General features: G+C 36.9%; 1 protein-coding gene across 3 annotated transcripts in view; it reads left to right on the forward strand.

Annotated features, from left to right (window-relative positions):
• Positions 1 to 22,680, forward strand: part of KAT6A (lysine acetyltransferase 6A) — a 122,898-nt gene that overhangs the window by 86,445 nt on the left and 13,773 nt on the right. For all 3 annotated transcript variants that reach the window (XM_012777407.3, XM_012777406.3, XM_012777409.2), the window contains 5 exons: positions 9,642 to 9,757; positions 16,843 to 16,984; positions 18,492 to 18,653; positions 19,721 to 19,814; positions 22,133 to 22,364. In XM_012777407.3, the coding sequence (XP_012632861.2) occupies positions 9,642 to 9,757; positions 16,843 to 16,984; positions 18,492 to 18,653; positions 19,721 to 19,814; positions 22,133 to 22,364 (746 nt within the window). The remainder of the gene's footprint in view (positions 1 to 9,641; positions 9,758 to 16,842; positions 16,985 to 18,491; positions 18,654 to 19,720; positions 19,815 to 22,132; positions 22,365 to 22,680) is intronic.

Here is a 22,680-nt window from a genome sequence, read left to right on the forward strand (position 1 = left end):
GCCATGTTAACTGAAACTCATGTATATCAGAACTAAGATCAAATCTGTTCCCTCAGAAATGAGGACACAATTCTGATGTGCATGTGTTTCCATTAACATGTACCATAAAAAGCAAGGACTGCCTGTATTATAACGCCTTTTTGGGCAAGTATTATGTTTTCTATGTCTTTTCCACATTGTGACTTAGACATAGTAGGTCCTCAAATATTTGTTGACCTGATGGGCCAATAATCACACTGTTCTGTATTTATAGTAGTACCCCTCTTATCTGAGGTTTCATTTTCTATGGGTTTGGTTACCCATGGTCTGAATGTTACCATCTTCTCATCATCACCAGAAGAAGGATGAGTACAGTACAGTAAAATATTTTGAGAGACAGAGACCACCTTTACATGACTTTTATTTTTTTTTTATTTTTTTTTACCTACCTCCTCCTCCAACATGACTTTTATTATAGTATATTGTTATAATTGTTCTATTTTATTATTATTAATTTCTTACTGTGCCTAATTTATAAATTAAACTTTATTATAAGTGTGTATGTATAGGAAACCCTTAGTAAATACAGTTCAAGTACTCCTTGTCTGGAATGCTTGGGACCAAGAAGTGTCTCACATTTTTTTCGGATCCTAGGATATTTGCATTATATATTTACTGTTTGAGCATCTCAAATCCGAAATCAGTGCTACAATAAACATCTTTTTTGAGCGTCATATTGATGTTCAAAAGTTTCAGATTGAGGATACTCAACCTATATAAGATTTGATACTATCTGTAGTTTCTGGCATTCACTGGGCATCTTGGACCGTATCCTCTGTATAAACAAATAATTAAAATTACGTGGTTACGGCCGGGCGCTGTGGCTCACGCCTGTAATCCTAGCTCTTGGGAGGCCGAGGCGGGCGGATTGCTCAAGGTCAGGAGTTCAAAACCAGCCTGAGCAAGAGCGAGACCCCGTCTCTACTATAAATAGAAAGAAATTAATTGGCCAACTGATATATATATATAAAATTAGCTGGGCATAGTGGCGCATGCCTGTAGTCCCAGCTACTCGGGAGGCTGAGGCAGAAGGATCACTCGAGCCCAGGAGTTTGAGGTTGCTGTGAGCTAGGCTGACGCCACGGCACTCACTCTAGCCTGGACAACAAAGCGAGACTCTGTCTCAAAAAAAAAAAAAAAAAAATTACGTGGTTAGTAATAGGTACCTTTTTCCTACGTGCCAAGTACTGTATTCAGCATTATATACCAATTTGTTGCACTTCATTCAGCCCTATTTTTAATTACTTGCCCCCATTTTGCAGATGAAGACATTGAAACTTTAGAAGGATTATTTTACTTAGAGTTATACAGTTGTTAAATACCAGAGTCTGTATTTAACTTAGATAATCTGACTCCACGGCCTTAACTCTTAACTGCTAATTTATGGTATAATGTTACCATAGAGATATGCAGAAGATGCTATAAGAATGAATAGGAAGGCATCTGACTAGGGATGTTAGGGAAGTCTTCCTAGAGGAGATGACATTTGACCAAGGTGTTGAAGGGATGAGTAAGAGTTTACTATTGGGTAAAACAAAGAAGTCATTTCCAATAGAACAGGTTTGGTGTGAGAAAGCTTATTGAACTCTTGGAGCTATGTGTAGTTTGTTTGGCTGGAATTCAAATGAGAGATGAGGTTGGTAAGGTGCTAGATCATGAAGAGCCTGTGTTTCATGTCAGAGTTTATACTTTATCTTGTAGGTAAATAGCTCTTGAAGAACTAAAGAATTTTTTAAAATTGGGTGACATCTATTTGCACTTCAGAAACCCAACTATGGTGATTTTGTGAGCAATGGTTTGAAGAAAACCTGAACAAGGACATTTATCTACCAGCCAGAAGATTACAGCAGTCAGAATGAGATGTGACTGGGGCCTAAATGAAGGCAGGGGAGACAGGTAGTAGGCAGAGATAATCTCAGAGATAGTCTTTCTGAGAAAGATTTAAGATAGGAATGGAAAACATCTAGTGTTGCGTTGGGACTGAAGGAGACAGTAGAACCAAGTAGGTTTTCTTGTTTTCTGTTTTGAGTGTTCTGTTTTGAGGTGGTGACACTAAATGTAGGAATGTAAGAATAGGAGCTTATTTGGATGGAGAGAGAGACCATGCTTATATAAGCTGTGGGATTGTGTGAAATCTAAATTGGAGAACTTTGGCAGACTGTTGTAGATACAGATATACAGGAGGGCTTTGGGTAGATTTGCTATATTACCAGCACACAGATGATAGTTGAAACCACATAGGTAATAACTATAGTTGTTCTCATAGATAACATTCATCTAGTAATATTACTGAGTTCTGGTTATCATGTTCTAAGCACCTGAGATAGAGCAGTGAAAAAACCAGATTTGTTAAGGAATCCTTCCTCTTGGATGCTTACAGTTGAGCTTACGGTGGAATGGAGTGAAGTAGATGGTATGCCATGTGGTAGTGTCATAGAAAAAAAGTGGAAGAGAGAATTCAAAGAGAGAGGATGGATGTATGCAGTTGAATTGGTGGGTTGGGGGCTCTCTTTCCCTGACATTTAACAAAATCCTGAAGGAGCTGATATGAGCGATGTAGGTATCAGATAAAGAGCATTCCAGGCAGAGAAGCAGGAAATGCAGAGGCCCAGAATCCGGATTTGTGCTTGGCATGATCAAGGAAACATGAGGAGGCCAGCATGGTTAGAGCTGAGTGAGGGGAAGCAGTAGTTAACAAGGTCAGAAACGTAATGGGAAGCCAGATTTCCTAGGGTTGTCTGGGCCATTGTTAGGGCTGACTTTTACTCTAACTGAAATAGGAGCCCTTGGAGGGTTTTGAGCAGAAGAGGTATGTGATCAACTTAGGTTTTAACAGGATTGCTTTGGCTCCTGTTTAGATTGAGGGGACAGTATAGAAGCAGGGAGAACTCGAGGAAACTTAAAATTATCTAAGTAAGAGGCACGGTGGTTTGGATGATAGTGGTCATGGCAGAAATGGAATTCTGACCATGTCTGAAGGTAGACCCTTAGGATGTGCTGATGGATTGGATGGTTGTGAAAGCAAGGGGTCAAAGATGATGCCAGAACACAGCTGGAGGATGTAGTTGCCATTTACTGAAATGAGGTAGTATATAGGAAGAGGATGTTTAGGGAAAAGAAGATCAGGAGTTTGATTTTGGATGAGTTAAACTTGAGATGCTTAGAAGACAATTCAAGAGAGGGGATAGCAAGTAGACAGTGGGATACATATCTCTAGAGTTCAAAGAACAGGTCTAGGCTAAAGACTTAAATTTAGTACTCATCAGCAAGTAGGGAATATTTAAAAGAATGAGACTAGATGTGATCACCAAAGGAGAAGAGAACTTTGAGGAGTCCTGGGGTAATCCAATGTTTAGAGAGTGGAGAAACTGAGAAGGAATGGCCAATGTAGGAGAAAAAACCATGGAGATTGTGGTTCCTTAGAAGCCAAGTGAAGAATATGTTTCACGAAGGAAGGTCAAATGAAGGCTGAAAATTAATAATCTGATTTAGCAACATGGAGGTGATCTTGAGAAACAGTGTTTGTGATGGGGTCAAGGGAGGGTGAAAACATATTTGGAGTGGGATCAAGAAAGAATAGAGGGTCCAAGTGTAGTGTCTCACACCTGTAATCCTAGCACTCTGGGAGTCGTAGACGGAGGATCATCAGCCTGAGCAAGAGTGAGACTTCCATCTCCACTAAAAATAGAAAAAAGTTAGCTGGGCAACTAAAAATAGAAAAAAAAAATTAGCTAGGCCTGATGGTTCATGGCTATAGTCCCAGCTACTCGGGAGGCTGAGGCAGGAGGATCGCTTGAGCCCAGGAGTTTGAGGTTGCTGTGACCTAGGCTGACGCCATGGCACTCTAGCCCGGGCAACAGAGCAAGACCCTGCCCCCCCCCCCAAAAAAAGAAAGAAATAGAGGAAGAGAATTGTGATTATAGTAGTACTGTCTGGCCACTATTTTGAGGTATTTTACAATGAATGGGAACAGAGAAATAGATAATAGTTGGATAGAGATGTGAGGGCAAAAAAAAGGTATACTTTTTTTTGGCTGAGCGCAGTGGCTCACGCCTGTAAATCCTAGCACTCTGGGAGGCCAAGGCAGGCGGATCTCTTGAGCTCAGGAGTTTGAGACCATCCTGAGCAAGAGCAAGACCATGTCTTGACTAAACATAGAAAAATTAGGCGGGTGTGGTGGCACATCCCTGTAGTCCCAGCTACTAGGGAGGCTGAGCCAGGAAGATCGCTTGAGCCCAGGAATTTGAGTTTACAGTGAGCTATGATGATGTCACTGCACTCTACCTGGGTGACAGAAGGAGACTCTGTCTCCAAAAAAAAGTATACTTTTTATGGAAGGAATAATTTATATGCTGATGGGAATGACCTAGTAGAGGGAAACTTGATGATACAAAAAAGAGGGGAAAACTGTTGGAATGATGTCTTTGAGTAAGTAGGAGAGGATGTCATCAACACAGAGGTGGAGACCCTGGCCTTAGGGACACAGACAGTTTACCGCAGTAGCAGGGAAAGGAGGGTGTACGGCACAAAGGCTAGACATATACCAATGTGGTTGAGAAAAGCTGTGAAAGTTCTCTTTTGATTGCTTTTTGTTTTTTAGTTGAGTAGGAAACAAAACATTGGCTGAAAGTGAAGATGGAGTAAGAAGTATTGGAGGCTGGAGGAGACAGGAGAAAGTAGGAAATTATCTTTTAGAAGAATGGGAAGGTGCCTAGAATAGGGCCCGTTCATGGTTATGAAGTATAAATAGAGTCTAGTTGGCGTGATTCTGTGTTTTTCTCCAACCATGTTCAAATGTGAGAGTGATGACTTGGATTATGTTGAGAATTGAATTTAATGAGGTTTGGGATTTTGTTGTTGAGTCAGGAGAGAAGGACAGAAATCAAAGATACATGCAAGGATGGAGTTACACTGAAAGACCTCAGAGTGTAAGCCTCACTGAGAGAAAGGAAGGCGTGGGCAGAGTGAACAGCTGGTGGGATCACCAGATTATAAGTCCTCTGGAGAGAAAAGATAAGAGGGCTGAGGACAGAATTCTGTATTATCAATATTTAGTGGTAAAAGTACCAGCAATGAGATGGAAAAGGAAATACTTATAGAACAGAGGGTTTAGGAGGAGAGAGCGGGCGGAAGTAGTTTATCTTGTGAGGTTTTGTGGCTTGGCTGGCATCACTTTCCATACAGGCCATAGTTCTCTGTCCACAATTCTGAAATCTAGAGTCCTGAAAACTTAAAAATAAATTATTGTGGTAGATATATGTAACATAACATTTACCATTTTAACCATTTTTAAGTACCCAGTTCACTGGTATTGAATATATTCGTATTGTTGTGCAACCATCACCACCTCCTGTCTCCAGACCTTTTTCATCTTGCAAAACTGAAACTCTGTGCTTGTTAAACAGTAACTGTCCATCTACCTAGCCACCTAGCAACCACCATTTTATTTCCTGTCTTTATTAATTTGAGTATTCTAGGATCTCGTATAAGTGGAATTATACAGTATTTGTCCTTTTATGTCTGGCTTATTTTACTTAGCATAATGCCTCTAGGTTCATCCATATTATAGCATGTGTCAAAATGGACTTTCTTAAGGCTGAAAATATATACCACATTTTGTTTATCCATTTAGTCATCAAGGGACACTTGGATTGTTTCCACCTTTTGGCTGTTGTGAATAATGCTGCTGTGAGTGTTGGTGTACGAGTATCTGTTCTGGTACCTGCTTTCAGTTCTTTGGGATGTATACCTAGAAGTGGACTTGCTAGATCATGTGGTAATTCTGTTTAATTTTTTGAAGAACCACAATACTGTTTTCCATAGCACCTGTACCATTTTACATTCCCACCAGCAGTAGGACAAGGGTTACAATTTCTCCATGTCCTCACGAACACTTGATATTTTTTGGTGTTTTGTTTTGTTTTTTGAAATAATAACCATCTTAATGTGCATGAACTAGTATCTCATTGTGGTTTGATTTGCATTTCCACAGTGATTAATGATGTTGAACTTCTTTTCATGTGCTTATGGGCCATCTGTATATTTTCTTTGTGGAATGAAAAAGATTTTTTTATAACTCATTTTGCGGGAAGATTTCACTTTACCTCAACTGAGTTGTTGCCAAAGCATGATCTGAACTAACTTGAGACTGTTAATAATGCTTTACTTATCCCATTTGGTGTGCATATTCATATGTTTTGCTAAAGAAACATTAGTGTGCCTGATTATGGAGCACTGCTCCAGATTCTGCTGGGGCTGTTGATTTAATACACATGTATGTACTATCATACTTCTCTAAAAGCAGAAAGATTCAGAATTCAAAGCACATTCTACTCCAATCCACGGGTTTGGGATAAGAGTTTGTGGACTTGTAGAATCATTTCTTTGGAAAACTATATTCCAGTTTTTAAAAATGTGCAAACTTTTGGAATTTAAGGAGAAATTAATTGAGGGCTACTTATACTTCTTATCTGACCTCTACCCATTTTGTTCTTTTCTGTTTTTATGCTTCACTCTTATTATTCCTACACTGGTGTTTTTGCCTCTTCACCTCTCTCAGTCTTGTTTTTTCCATCTGTAAAGTGGGTCTACTGTTTTCTACTTTAAGGAATGGATTGTGGGGATTAAATGAGACAAGAGTGCAAAGCTCAGGGTGTGGCACCATTGTTGCTCCACAAACCTGACTGTCTTTATTCCTTCAGTCCATGCTCTCTCCCTTTTGGAGCATGTAGACTCATTCTTGCATAGCTCTTTCATCATGTGACTTTAATCCCAAACGAATGGAATCGCTCACTCTAGTGTTCCTGTGAGAAAATGTTCAAATAACCAGAAAGACAACTCTTCTCCCCACATTTCACAGTCTCATACTGATTATAGAGGGGCCGTCCACCCTCTCCTGTTACCTCAGAATGTCATTCCCTGATAGGGAAGGGTAAGGGAAGGTGGAAGGTAGCTATCTAATGCCCGCATAGGGAAAAGAAGCAGGGCTGTAGTTACATAAATTGGTAAATTGTTTACATAATTTTGGCTTTTCTACCAAATCCAGAGTTGAGTCAGGAGTGGCATTTTTTATATTAGAAATTATAGTTGGATAAGTCCTTTAATGTAAGCTAAGAGTTTTATTTCTAGTAGGCATATTTATAGAATTTTCTTTTGGTTTTGCCCAGTTACTAGTATGTTTAGTGGTCCCTCTTAGTTATCTTGATTAAAAGATCAATTGTGACCTGGAATATATGTCATCTTTTAAAGAATTGGATATATTCAAATAAAAATGGGAGTATGAAGTTGTAGGACTTGAGTTAAATGTTTAAAAAATATAGTTTTATGCCCTTTATTATATTAGATACCTGCTGATTTGGAAAGTCACATGTTTAATGAAAAAGGAATTTGGGCAAAAATGTTAAAGTAAAATGACCTAGAAAATGTGACCTTGTGATTGAGGTATTAACATTTGATTTTGGCCAGGACTGGGTTAGTGAGTGGTGTGGATGCAGCTGTTGCTTTCTCCCTGTGTAGCACAAGCATCTTCTTAACTTCTAAACCTCATACGCAGGAGCACCGTCGCTCTGGAGGCCTGCTCCAGGGAGTTGGGAGTGGTGGCGGGCACTAGATGAGCGCATGTGCAGGAGCCTGCGAAGGTCGGGTGGTGTGGGCAGAGGGGGACCTGCCGCGAGCCCAGTTCTGTACAGGCTCTCTTAGTTGCGGTGATGTGCAAACAATTGTACTGGAACTGGGTATCTACTTTCACATCAGGCATCCGCCTGGAAGAGCGGTGGGCAGCTGATGGGAAACCTCTCAAACAACAGGGAGTGCCACAGCAGGTACATGTCTTCAGCTTTTGGGCTTCCTATTTGGTTCTTGCCACGGAAAGTTAGATTTGATTTGTGGTGTTTGATTATTCTGAAATTTTTCTATACTGCTATTGTTATTTTGAGCTGTGACAATAGATGAAAAGATATACTTTATGAGCTAGAATACTTGGTTCTGGCATGTAGTTTAAAGAACAGCTTTTTAAAAATCTTTTTACAAAGTTCTGTTTTGGTTTTGAGAAATGAAAAAAAATCTTATTTTAACCCTGCTTTATGTATTTCTTCACTTTTTTTTTTTATTTGGAGGAGCCCCAGCACTTGGTATTACAACACAATTTATCTAATTAATAGATGTTTGTTCTTTGTTTTGAGGCATCTAAGGAAGAGCTTGAGGTTTCACTTGGCTGTATTCCAGTGTGACACCTGAGATAAATCCCTCAGCCTTTTATAAAAGAGAACGGTGGAAAGACCAGGAAGAGTTTTGAAATGAGTTGTAGTGAAGAGACTTCTTTCTTACAGATTAACTTATATAAAACCAGTGAATAAAAATCTCTGATCATTTTAGTTTTGTTATAAGATGTGTGTGTATCTGTAGGCTCCAACAGGGGACTTGTAATAATCTCTTAGTGGTCTTTAAAGCATAAAATTGAAGGATAACTTTGGTGGTTCTTTCTTTTCATAACGAGTTATTAATACTTGTATTTGATTAGGAAATTCTAGTTTTGTCAGTTAATATTCATGGAGCATCGGTGACAACACACAGAGACACACACTCACACATATGTATATATGAATCTTGCTAGATTGGGTACAAAGCAAAACAAATTGCCCTTGAATTTAAGGTTTTAAAACCCAGTCTTTGTTGTCTTTAGCAATGGCTTATGTTTGAATTGCTGATATGGAAGTCAAGCAAGTCATAAAAGCTTAAAAATTTATTCTTGGCTGGTCCGAAGGTAGTGAGTTATCTCACGTGATTGTTCACAGTCAGTTACAGATTGAACTCCTTGTTCTACTACTTTCCCCCCTCCTCACTACTGCACTTGACTAGTCTTAAAAAAAATAAAATAAAATAAAATATATATAAAAAAAAATTTATTCTTTTTTTCAGTATAGTTGTTCAGATTATTGCAGGGATAAAAGGCATAGAGATTGTTTTCATTATAAACAGAAGGTAGAAAAAAAAAGGATAGTCTGTGTAAAACAAAGTATCCTTAGGTCAAATCTGTGCAGAACTAATAAAGGGAATTTTAGGTATAATGTGAAATGAAGACTCTCTTGATATTTGTTTTGTCCTATTCTTTTTATACTGTTCTTGAACATCTACTCTCCTAAACCATAAAATTATCCTTTTCTACATGTGTTTACATGTTCAGTAGGTCATTTCCTTTGTTGTCAGCTGAGGTGACATATGTATGACTTTGCAGTGTTCCCCCCAACACATACTTTTGAAAATATTATATCACTAAGTGCCAGCAGTTTCTATTTAATAACTAAGTAATTGAGTGAGTTTAGTTGAGGAAAATGTTGTCAGCATTATTATATATAGAAAGTGCGATGATACCAACTGCATTTGGTTCTAAGATTTAATAGCATTTTTATTCTTTATTTGGGTCCTCTATTTAAAGAATAAGATAGCTTATTTCAAGTAAACTTTTTAGCTTGTTCCTGGCTTTTTTGTTGTTGTTGTTCTCCTATGGAATCCTGGGACTCAAGGTGACATTTAGATTCAGAGTCCCTTGTTATCTCAGTGTATCTAATTTAGCTAACTTTTCAATGTATTTCTTGACTGCACAGAAAGTTGGAGTGACTGGTCCCCCTGACCCACAAGTCCGTTGTCCTTCCATCATTGAATTTGGGAAGTATGAAATTCACACCTGGTACTCCTCCCCGTATCCTCAAGAATACTCAAGGTATGTTTTGAGAGACCCTTTACCTTCTGTTTTTAGATCCTTAAAACCCTTGAACAAGAAGGATCTTGAAGATGTTTACTCCAGTTTATCTTTTTACATGTACATCTGAGAAAACTGGGGGCTTTTAAATGTCCAAAATAGCAGTATACTTTGGCAGCCACTTAATCCCAGTTGACTTTAGATTTTCTCTTCTGTAACCTGTCCAAAAGCTGTTAAGATTAGAAACCTGACACATGGTCAGAAGAAAAGGGGAATGTCTTCACTCCTTACACTAATAATTTTTTTTAAAGGCAAAAGAACCATGTATATAAGTTAAAATAACGTTTTACTTGAGTAGCCTTTGATCTGAATTTTTATAATTTAACAAACTTAGTGAATGGTTTGTTTTCCAAGGAATAATTGCATAAATGGTATAAAACTGCAATTAAATAGCTTGGGTTTCCAGATATAAAAATTGATCACTCACCAGCTTTTTGGGATAAGGCAGCATGCTTGGTGGAGCCAATTTGGTTTCATGACTCAGCTCCAAAATTTATAAACTGTGTAATATTAGATAGAAGTTACCCAACTACTCTGTGCCTGCCTTTCCTCATCTGTAAAATGGGGCTACTAGTAGTGCCTACTTCATAGGGTTATTATGAACATTAAATGAGTTAAAACATGTAAATCACTTAGAGACTGATAAGTGTTCAGTGTCAGTTATATTTTTTTCTTTAGGGTTGAAATTAAAACAGATGAAATAAGATGTGATCAAAAATTAAACGATGGTTTATTTGAAGTACAACAGTCACATTAGTGCTTTCTAATCTGTAAACTACTTATGCCTTAGTTTTCCATCTAGCAGGATGTTGTAAGGAGTAATAAAATATGGTGCTTTGTGGATTAAACACATGGTCAAAGTATTCTCATCATATAACTTTTACCTATCTAGTAACATTGCCTATCTAAAACATAAGCAAAATTAATTATGACAACATTTATTTAGTGCTCTACAAGAAGAATAGTGCTTTAATGTGGATTATTTCCAAGAAGCTGGGAGTAAGCCAGCACAGTTATCAGAAGGGCCATCCTGTAAAACTCAGTGTCTTTTTATTTGTCTTACTTCCATGCAATGTAATAACTGCTTATCTGGTTTACAAGTCTGTAGCAGAAGTAGAAAAATAGAGGTAAGGATGCCATTATAGATATCGAGCACCGTGAAGTAATAGCTAACGAAAAAAGAGGAAGAAACAAAACTCCAAGAAACCAATGAGTGCCATTTACTGTAGGGTCAGTTAGTGCCAAACACTGTGTATGTCTTTAAGGCAGCACTCTGTATCAGGGAATAGCAACAATTAATCTGACTTTAAGAGAAGTTTAAATTATATTTATTTCTATGTTATTATATATTTACATGATATTTACATATGTACTGAAAGAAAGAAGGAAATTTCTCAACTACCTATACAACTTAGGTGTTCAAGGTAACTCATTTCTCAGAAGTTTTGGATAGCTAAGATCTTGTACGATCAAGAAGAAATATGCTGAGGAATTAATTTTCTTCATCAGGCTTAAAATAACATTATTTGATCATTTTTTTAGTGAGCTTTTTGCAAACTGTCCAAATCATGAGAAAGCTATTCAAGCTGTCTGTCCACTGTTCCAGGGATTGTGGTACACATAGACGGAAACCACAGGGCCCTTGTCTCTTCTACTCAAGGAGGAAAGGAAATTAATAGATTCAAGAATGGAACTAGAGAGCCAGCCTCAGCACTCACTTTGTGGAGAATGATGAGAATGGAACCATGAACTGTGGTCTTTTAAGATATTGAAAGTATTTCTTGAAAATGTTGCTTCTGTTTTGATGAGATTGTCACTAGAACCAGGTGTGAGGGAACCTGGTTACCAGTGAGGGAGTAAGCAGTGCCAGCAGAAAAGAAGGCACCAAAAAGTATAACAGGGATCATAGTAGAAGCAGGAGTAGGATGGGAACTATAAATTTCATTTCCTTCCTTAAGCAGAGTTTTAGACATTTCCTATACATTTCCTTATCCATTGTGGAGGATTCTTTCAGTTTTCCATTAGAAAATACTCTGTAATTTAGTAGATTCTGTAGTAACTATGACTTTCTTTTATCTATATATTCAAAGTTCTCTTAAATGTTTTGAAACTACACATATCTATTTAAATGAGTTTATGCTGTAGGAAGTGTCCCATAATATTCAGATATTTGTGTGTGCATGGTGTATTAAGTAATCTTGCATCGCTGACTTGAAAAAACAAAACAAAAACAATGAAGCAGTAATACTGTTTCATTTGGAGCAGTCTGATTAAGTCTCAGACATTGAAGAATGTGAAACAGAGTTTAAACCATAAGCTCTTCCAACAGGGCCATGTGGTGTCCACACCTTGGAGAGACAGGCTCATAGAGAACCCTACCCCTGCCATTAAAAACATGACTTAGATGGGCTGAGGGCAAAAGAAACTGTGATCATGGGATACCTCTGCTCCTGAGCTGCTTAGAGTTTAGCTTCATTATAACTTCTTTCCTATGAGATCCTAACAAGGCAGATTCCTATGTAATAAAGTAATGCAGGAAGCCTCCTCTGCCCTTTGATTCTCTTTGTTACTTGATTTAACACATAGATTATGATATTATCACTAGGACCAGGTTGGATTATTCTCATAATCCCAGTTGTTGAAGAAGAAACCAAATAGAATCTTGAATGCCTTCAGCTATTAAATGATTATGTAAAATGGATGAAAGAATAACAGTAATAATCATAAATAATAGCAGCTGTAATCTCTGTTCATTGAGCTTGGTACTGGACTGAGCATACATGGAATAATTCTGTGAGGTAGATATTACTATCACCGTTTTACAGACCAGGGCCTAGCAAATGCATTCAAGACATACAGTTTGTGGCCGGGCGCGGTGTCTCACGCATGTAATCTTGGCACTCTGGGAGGCTGAAGCAGGAGAATTGCTCAAGATCAGGAGTTCGAAACCAGCTTGAGCAAGAGCAAGACCCCGTCTCTACTAAAAATAGAAAGAAATTAGCTGGACAACTAAAAATATATAGAGAAAAATTAGCCGGGCATGGTGGCGCATGCCTGTAGTCCAACTACTCGGGAGGCTGGGGCAGAAGGATCGCTTGAGCCCAGGAGTGTGAGGTTGCTGTGAGCGAGGCTGACGCCACGGCACTCACTCTAGCCTGGGCAACAGAGTGAGACTCTGTCTCAAAAAACAAGAAAAGACTTACAGCTTGTAAGTGGCAGACCAGATTAAGCTCACTTCTCTTACCATATAGCCGTAAATTTTGTGCTACTCCATGTAGCATGGGTATTTAGATTTATTTCACTTGGCTTTTGCCATAATCTTTGATATAAGTAATATTTGGTATAATTTTTATTGTTATATTAAAATTTTACTACAAGTTGACCTATTATAAAGGCCACACAAACTGCCACTATGTTGGCCAGTGTTCAAAAGCTAGAAGGTACTATAGGAATTCCTGAGAAGAATGTTTACATCACCCTGGAAATAGGGGAAGCATACCTGGCTGCAGCCCAGCCCTCATTTTCCAGGCTGAGGTGTCAGCATGGTGGCAGACTTTCAAGTAAACTTCAAGTACGCAGGCAACACCCCATGATGTAGCTGATCACGATGACCATACAGCTACCCATTTGATAGTCAAGACATAGTTGTTGTTAGGAACAAGGCCACCAAAAGCAGCCCCTAGCAATATTCTCTAGGGCTAGGAGTATTCATAATCTCCCATAACTACATTTCATTTCATGTAGTCTAATGTTCTTTCTATATGATACGCTTTTTCAATGAGAGAACTGCAGCTATTTATGCTATTACTAAAAAGAAATGTTTTACCAGGAGCTTTTTCAGATGATTCCCTTTAGATTAACAATGTCATCCCAGTGGGCTTGGTTCTAATAAAGTAAGGGACTTTTGAAATCTTTTTGAGCAAGAACTAGATTAGAATAACATGAATCATAATGCTTGCTTTTACTTTATTGTTTTTCATATAAGGTTAACTAAAATTTTTTTTTCTTAAATCATCAATAAGATGCCATGGATCTTGTTATTCTAAGGAAATGGCATGAGTTCATAATTTACTCATGAGATGGCAGTAATTTTCTCAGAGATTTCATTTCTTCTGATGTTTTCTTGAGCAACTGGGTTACTGCTAGAGCTTTAAAAAGATTTGGTCTTTTCTTATAGGCCTTAGGAAATAAAGTTTTCTTTTTTCTTTTTTCTTTTCTCCTTTCTCCCTCCCTTCCTCTGTCCCTCCCTCCCTTCTTTTCTTCTTCCTTTTCTCCTTTCCTCCAGAAAAATAATTAGAACTTATTGTATATTTATTATTTTTTAATTGACAGATAAAATTGTATGTATCTATTATGTATAACGTGTTTTGAAATATATAGACATTGTAGAATGACTAAATCTAGCTAATTAACATAAATGTACTTTATTTTCATGTCTCTGTACTGAGATCTAATAGTTGGATCGGACGCTCTTAAAGTTGGCATTTATCTTTACCATAATTTGGAAAGCTTAGTGGTCTGTCACTATTTCTTTTTTTCTTTCATTTTTCTTTTCTAATACTTTAAAAAGCACAGAATTTCACTTGGGTTTCTCAGATTCACATAATATTTAGTTAATATTTAGCCCTCATAGTGAAACTATACTCAGGTTGTTTTATTTCTGTATCTTCATGTTGTGACAAGTTAAAATTGCTCATTGAGAATTTAGCACAGATAAATAAAGATAAGTAATAGAATAGTTAAGGAGAGGCGTGCCATCCATTGTATTTACCCTGGGAGAACTCATTCCTCTGCCTTCATTTTAAGAAGAAATTATTCAAAATCCAGATATTCAGGCAGGTAGTCTGGCAGTTGTGGGTCATCTATAAGACTGACTTTAGGCCAGACATGCTGGCTTACACCTATAATCCTAGCACTCTGGGAGGTGAAGGTGGGGGGCTCACTTGAGATCAGGAGTTCAATACCAGCTTGAACAAGAGTGAGACCCCTTCTCTACAAAAAATAGAAAAATTAGCCAGGCGTGATTATGCATGCCTATGGTCCCAGTTACTCAGGAGGCTGAGATGGGAGAATCACTTGAGCCCAGGAGTTTGAGGTTGCTGTGAGCTAGGCTGACGCCACTACAATCTAGCTGGATGACAGAGCAAGACCCTGTCTCCAAAAAAATAAATAAATAAATAAAACGTAGTTCATAGCTTTAGTGCCTGTATTAGATGATGGAGTTTATAATTGGCACCATTTTGAGATTTGTAGCTTTCATGGTAAAGAAGGAAGAAGCTATTTATCTCACCATTCCTCCTCTGGACAGTGGGTTTGAGGCAGGATGCAAAGGAAATGCAGAGTAGCCTAGGTTCATCTCTTTCCGTGCTCTTGCCTCCTGCTTCTTGACTTTAATTTGTGTCAGTCATTGTTTCACTCAGTACTTTATTTTGGAATGCTTGCACTAGTGATGTAATTTCAGGTTGTATTAATGTGGCTAATATTAGAGATTTTGAAAAACAATATTGTATATTGTAGACATTTAAAAATATTACACCACAACAGTGCCTTGGAAGCTATATTCAGTTTGCTGAATGGCAGTTTTAAAAATAAGATTGAGGTTATATGAGAAGAATTAAAGCACATTGTGAATCCCCAAGCAGAAAAAAAAAATCACACACCCTAACCCACCCTTATTTGAGTATGAAATCCTTAGTGCATACAGGACTAGTGTTTTATAAATATACCTTAAAAAAACTTTAGTACAATGTTAGGTGTTTTCAGATAAGTTATAATTGTGTTTCAAAAGCTGCTTCCACAGTAGGAACTTGAAAAAGTAGATGTGGTCTTTACTCTTTAACAAATCAAACATTTTTTGTGTGTGTTAATCTGTTTAGCAAATACGATTTTCTTGAATTCTAGGGTAATCTTTTAAGCATAAATGTCCAAATTGATAGCAACTAAATTGAGTTTATTTCCTTCCACTCAGTATATAATTATGAGAAAAGATACAGAAGTTTATTTGAATATGTTTTATCATTTTTGTCAAATACCATGTAGTATTTTTGCATATGCAGTTTTAATGATTGTGTCAGATCTCATATTACCAACGCATGGCAGTACTGGTTATAGTTCACGATAGAGGGAAGCCAACTCTGTGCTGAGGGTACAGGGGGTGTGTATGTTCTAACAGAAGGGCCATGTGGTCTTATGGATTCAAACTAAAACAGGTATAAAAGCCACTGATGTTTAATTTAGGTTATGTTCCTTCCATTACCTTATGAACTGGTCTAATCACTTAATTTTATTGTCTAAGTCCTCATAAAAGGGACATTATGAGGAAGACGTCCTGTTAAACTACCGTTAAAATAGCAAGACTATTGAATAAATACAAATTAACAACTTAGAACATCTGAAATAATAATTTGAGTCATTATTTTACTTGTTGAGTAATAGTTTTGACTTACATGATTTCACATGGTGAGCCAGGATTTCAGGGGTAGAAGGAATAAGGTAGTATAGTGTGCTCTAACCCGCCAAGACATATTCAGTGTTAGAATTTCATACTTAAAAACATATACAGAGTCTGTCTTTGAAGAGTACACTGTATGTCCATTTTATTCAGCATTGTATACTCAGTGTACCTAGCACAAGGCCTGACACATGGTAAGTATTCAACAAATTTTTATTTTCTAAAATTAATGAATGAATGAACAAATAAAAAATAAAGGAAGAATAATGTATAGCTTGACAAAATACTTCTTATTAGTGTGTTCTGAAGGTAGACTTTATTTTCTGTTTATTGGAGATTTTCAGGGAGGGAATGTGACATTTTTGTGTCTATCATTTGGTAGCTTGAAAGACTGGGAATTATTATTTATTAATCTAACAGGTATCTAAATTCGTTTGGGGTATTTTCCTTTCTTTTATTCATTAGTGGAGATAATGATACATTCTCTATGTTTTTTGCCTGGGTAGTAAAAGGAGAGGCAGAAAATATAATAGTTGGGAAAGTTTGAAGTCTTATAAAATATAAAGCTCCGTCTTTTTTTGTTTATTATTTACAGGCTGCCCAAATTATATCTTTGTGAATTCTGTCTAAAATACATGAAAAGTAGAACTATTCTACAGCAGCACATGAAGAAATGTGGTTGGTTCCATCCTCCTGCCAATGAGATTTACCGAAAGAATAATATTTCTGTCTTTGAGGTAAGGTAGATGTTTAGTAGTTGCCATCCTATCCATTTCAAAAACAGTGCCACCTGTACTGCATCTAATGATGCAAATTGTTGGGGGGGAATGTTATTTTATTGTTGTGTGCTCAGCTATTGAATCAGATAATCAGCTTTATGAGAAGCAGACTTAGACCATGCCAATGGTACCAAGTTCACAAACTTGACTGCAAAATAAATTATTCCGTATTTCATTGAATCAAAGACATCAATTATAATATGCCTTACTATTTTATGTACCATTAAAAAGAAAAAAGTATTGCTGATTATAGTTTTTTAAAACTTCATTTGGTTATTTAATGATTTTGTATATGTTAAGATGTGATAAAAGTACATCTTAGAATCTATGAAATATGGCATTTAAATGAAAGGAATTCTATTTATTTAAAAGGAATGTCTCAGAGATGTGTTTAATTTAGTAAATCTTATGATGATATGACTTTTGCTATGTCTGTGATTCTGTGCTCCTGTTAGTAGTGGTCCTTAATTTCTTGATCCTGAGTTCTGTGGTTCGAGTGCCAAGTATTAATTAGTTGCTATGTTCCATGTTAATTACTACAACAATAGAATTTCAGATTGTCAGGTCCATTCAGTCTCTCACTTTCCTGGTCTTCCCTAAGACTTTATTTTAGCTGATCAATAGAGGAGCTCTTCACCTTGGGAGAAGGGGGTGGGTGTGGTATACAGTACTGTTTCAGAACACCCAAAAGCAAATTGCTTCTCAACTTAAGCATATATTGGTGAGTATTTTAAAAAGTAACATTAAATTACTTAGATTGTTGAGGAATTCACTTAGTATGCCAGACAGTGTCTTAGGAGCTAATACGGACATCTGTTGGCATTTTTCATAAAAGAGAAAGCTCTAGCAACTCCAAGGACACAGGGCTGTCAGGAGCAGTAGAGAGTAGTGCTCCTGAGCTTGGCCAACTTGAGTGTCATTTGCCAGGTTCTTACCTAGGAAACATACTTGGTGCTGCTGCTTGGCACTAGTTAATACTCCCTCAAGTAGCTTTATTTGGGGGTAAACCTGATCATGGCAGTCAGACTACATTGTTTTAGGCTGCTGTGGAGAATAGGTTACAGTTATATCTTGTTTTTCCTAATAAGTGTGTTTTAGCAAGATTACATTTAGTTCTTTTGTTGAATTAAATACTTTTGAAAATTAAGCTTGCCATCCCAAGGATTTCTATGATTAATCTTTTTATAAAAGCAAAAAGTGCTATTTTAAAGCCAGATTATCACCACCATATCTAGCTATTCCTGCTTTGTACACTATTTTATGTATTTGATTATCTTAAAACAGCAGGTACCATATTACTACCATTTGTTTCACAGGATAACTTCTAGGTTCCAATGTGTTCTCGTCACTGACAGCTTCTCTTCCATAGGACTGTGGATACCTAGAGATGCTTGGAACTGATATGTGTTATTCTAGAACTAAAGAGACACTCTAGTGACCATTTTGTTCTGTTTTTTCCCTCTAGGTTGATGGGAACGTGAGTACCATTTATTGTCAAAACCTGTGTCTCTTGGCAAAGTTGTTTCTTGACCACAAAACACTCTATTATGATGTGGAGCCATTTCTTTTTTATGTTCTAACACAGAATGATGTCAAGGGCTGCCACCTTGTTGGCTACTTTTCTAAAGTAAGTATGTCAGCTTAAAATTTGTTTGAATTCATATGGAAATCTGAAACAATCTTTGTTGGTTCTCACTAGACGGCACTACAGGTGTCATCCACCTTTCTGGAAAGGAAAATAGAAGGAACATTCAGAAACTTACCAAGTGCTGGAAGATGCCTAGTAACATTCAGCAGCCTATATTCTCCTAGGAACATGAACTGCTGGCAATACTCAAAGGAAAAGTTTTTAAATGACTTGTATCCCCATGGTGATAATAGATAGAACTTGTGAAATAAACAGTCATTACCTCAGAGTTCTTTCTCAGCTTAAACCCTCTCTTCCTAATTTGAATTTTAGGCATAGAAATAAGAGTAAGAAGCCATTTTTATTAAAGGATGCTTTCTCCTCCTTTAATCTTTCATTCGCTTGGCAGGGGGAGTTTCTTTTCTAGTCAAACAGTAAATAAAAAACAATTTATTTTTATTTAAATAAGCCATGGTAAAATCTAAGCCTATAATACAGTTAAGTGAAAAGTACTAGCTTTATTTAGAGTTCTTTAAGTAGGTTCTACTTCATTAGCTAAATATGATTTAAAATATCTTGACTAATTTATAATAATGTCTTTGTACCCAAATTTAAGACTTTTGTGTAAAGTTAAGTGCAGCTGATAGGGAGTGGGACTGCCCTGTGTAGCATCAGAGAAAGAAATAAACAAAACTCTGAAATAATTGATGGATCTTCTCACTTCTGTAGTACCATATTGGTTCATCATTTGTAGCTTTGCACATTGTTTGGCACTCAGATTCCTCTGTTGATTGACACACTGTTTTTGAGTTGCAGATAATGTTGGATGGCATCGCTTTATATTTTTACTCTCCTGGGATGGTTGCTTTGTAGGTAATGGCAGTGACTTAACATTGTCCCATCTTCTCCCAGTGGAGTATTTTTTCTTGACATACACTGCTATTCCCAAAGGACCAGGGCTGTGGTTTTGGCTGTTGGTCTGTTTCTTAGTAATTAGCATTAGCATTACTATTCAGTTTTACCAGCCTGTTGTTTTAAAACTTGGCTTCTATTCTATTTTCTCATAGGAAAAGCACTGCCAACAGAAGTACAATGTTTCCTGTATAATGATTCTTCCCCAATACCAGCGTAAGGGCTATGGCAGGTTTCTCATCGATTTCAGTAAGAATTAATTTAATTTGTCATTATCTCTTCCTGTGGACTTTCTGTATATGTAGATTTTAAAGATTTGTAGATGATTTGTTGGCTGCTGGTATCTTTTATCATATTGTATGGATCTTTAAAACCTAAAGCCACAAGTTCCTTTTCTTTTGATTGGACATGGAATATTCTTATTTTTTTTATTTTTTTTGAGACAGAGTCTCACTCTGTTGCCCAGGCTAGAGTGCCGTGGCATCAGCCTAGCTCACAGCAACGTCAAACTCCTGGGCTCAAGCGATCCTCCTGCCTCAGCCCCCTGAGTAGCTGGGACTACAGGCATGCGTTACCATGCCTGGCTAATTTTTAACATATATTTTTAGTTGGGCAATGAATTTCTTTCTGTTTTTAGTAGAGACGGGGGTCTCGCTCTTGCTCAGGCTAGTTTTGAACTCCTGACCTTGAGTGATCCTTCCGCTTCGGCCTCCCAGAGTGCTAGGATTACAAGTGTGAGCCACCGCGCCCGGCCGGACATGGAATATTTTTAAACAGCCAACACTGAATACAATTTTATGTGATTTGCAACAAGCACCTTTAATTTGCAACTGTCTATTTACAATGAAACTTAATTTTATATAGTAATACTAACAATACTTAAAAACATTATATAGCTAAAATTAGTATTAACAAAGAAGTACAGTGCCTGACCTATTTTGGTTACCCAATTATTTGAAAAAAATGTGTGTATTTTTTAGTTAGGCTCTACTTAGTGGTTAAAAATATGCAACACATCTTTAAAAATGAATGATATAGGAAAGAATTTAATCTGAGTTAAAAAGTGAGAGCTAACAGTTCTAAAGAGATCATTGTGGAACTTGAGTTTTGTTTCACACATTGATAATCTTGGCTTAGAAAGTTAAATGTATGTTTGCAATAAATGTTACAATAATTATAAAATAGTGATTTCAGGGAGTATTTTCCCTCAGTTATTGCTGTAAAATATTTAAGGGAATATGTACAGAAATAATTGTTCAAACTAAGGATTTTGATTCTAGTCTTGAGAAGTTAATTCTCATCTGGACCAATTTAAGTTTATTCTCCTTGGCTTTAAACTATATTCCTTACCATATTTTATTGAAAATATATGCTACTGGTTATTTTGTACATTTTCTGGCTTTTTTGGATTAACAGTATTGACGTAACTCAGATTATTTCCTTTAATACACTATTTTGAAATAGAACTCATGATTGGACATGTTACATATGCCATTAAATAGTAAAGTTAGGGAAAATCTTTTATCTATGGTGGTTAGTATTTTTGAGGTATATAAACAACAGTATATGTGCTTACAGTATTTGTTTTTGTTTACTTTTCCTCATATTTTTCCAGATTACCATTCTGAGACTGCTTTTAAGTTTTCTTTAATAACCAAAAATACCACATTTTTCTGTCATCTCTGCTTTCAATTCTTTGCCCTTAGAATTTATGCCTTTCTTTTCCAGTTCTTGAGAGATTACATACTAGACAAGAGGACAGAGTGATACCACCATACACTCACAGTAACACTCGCACGCGTGTGGGCAGTCTTGCTCGCCAAGAATTAGATAGGTAAAATTGTGAGGAGAACTTTGGTTAAAGTGAGAAAGTACCATCTAATTTGCTCACAGAAGAACCACAGTCTTAATAGGATTACATAAAAATTAAGGCATTCTTTTGTATTTCTCAATCTAGATGTAACAGTTGCCATCTAGTGGTCCAAATAAAGCAAGGGTGGTGTTCCTCCCATAGTGCTTTGAACTAAAGAGCAGTGTTACCCTGATCTTAGTAATGCAGCTTGTTAGTATAATAGAAGTCCTATTTTTTAATAGATTGAATATTTTATTTTTTATTTATTTATTTTTTTTTTTGAGACAGGGTCTCGCTTTGTTGCCCAGGCTAGAGTGAGTGCCGTGGCATCAGCCTAGCTCACAGCAACCTCAAACTCCTGGCTCAAGCAATCCTCCTGCCTCAGCCCCCCAAGTAGCTGGGACTACAGGCATTCGCCACCATGCCCGGCTAATTTTTTGTATATATTAGTTGGCCAATTAATTTCTTTGTAATTGAATATTTTAACAAGGTAATTTATATTAACTGTAGACAAAATAATACTTACCTAATCTTTAGTACGTGCAGATTCTGTAACCTCTCATCCAATTTGTTTTAAAGTAGTCTTTTTTTTTTTTTTTAAGTAATTGACCTTTGAAATTATACTTGGATTGGTTGTAGAAAAGGGGATTGCTATTTTGGTGGATCAAACTTTTTTAGGGTCTCTGACATATTTGTGATTTGGGGGTTTCTTTAGGTTATTTGTTATCAAAGCGTGAAGGCCAAGCAGGGTCTCCAGAGAAACCATTATCCGATCTAGGTCGTCTTTCCTACATGGCTTATTGGAAAAGTGTAATATTGGAGTGCCTTTATCACCAAAATGACAAACAAATCAGCATTAAGAAGTTGAGCAAGTTGACCGGAATCTGCCCTCAAGACATCACTTCCACACTCCACCACCTACGAATGCTGGACTTCCGTAGTGACCAGTGAGTATCACATCCCTTTGCATACCTTTGAAAGAAAATCAAGGGGAAGTTTTTGGATCAGGCAGTCAGATTATTGATGAAAGGGCATTAAGCGGTATCACTTGGTGATGGTGAGACATCATTTTCCTTTCTATGAGACTTGATTTGATTCACTGTGTATATATATTTTTTAACTTTTTCTGGTCTTTCTCCTAACTTTTGGACATACGCTACTGAATATTTCATCTTCTAGTATTGGTAGCTCTTTCATAATACAAGAAGTAACAACTCAAGGAACAATGACATTAAGTAAAATATGCCCATGATTAATTTCCAT

Source organism: Microcebus murinus, chromosome 24, assembly GCF_040939455.1.
Source record: "Microcebus murinus isolate Inina chromosome 24, M.murinus_Inina_mat1.0, whole genome shotgun sequence".
Lineage (NCBI taxonomy): Eukaryota > Metazoa > Chordata > Mammalia > Primates > Cheirogaleidae > Microcebus > Microcebus murinus.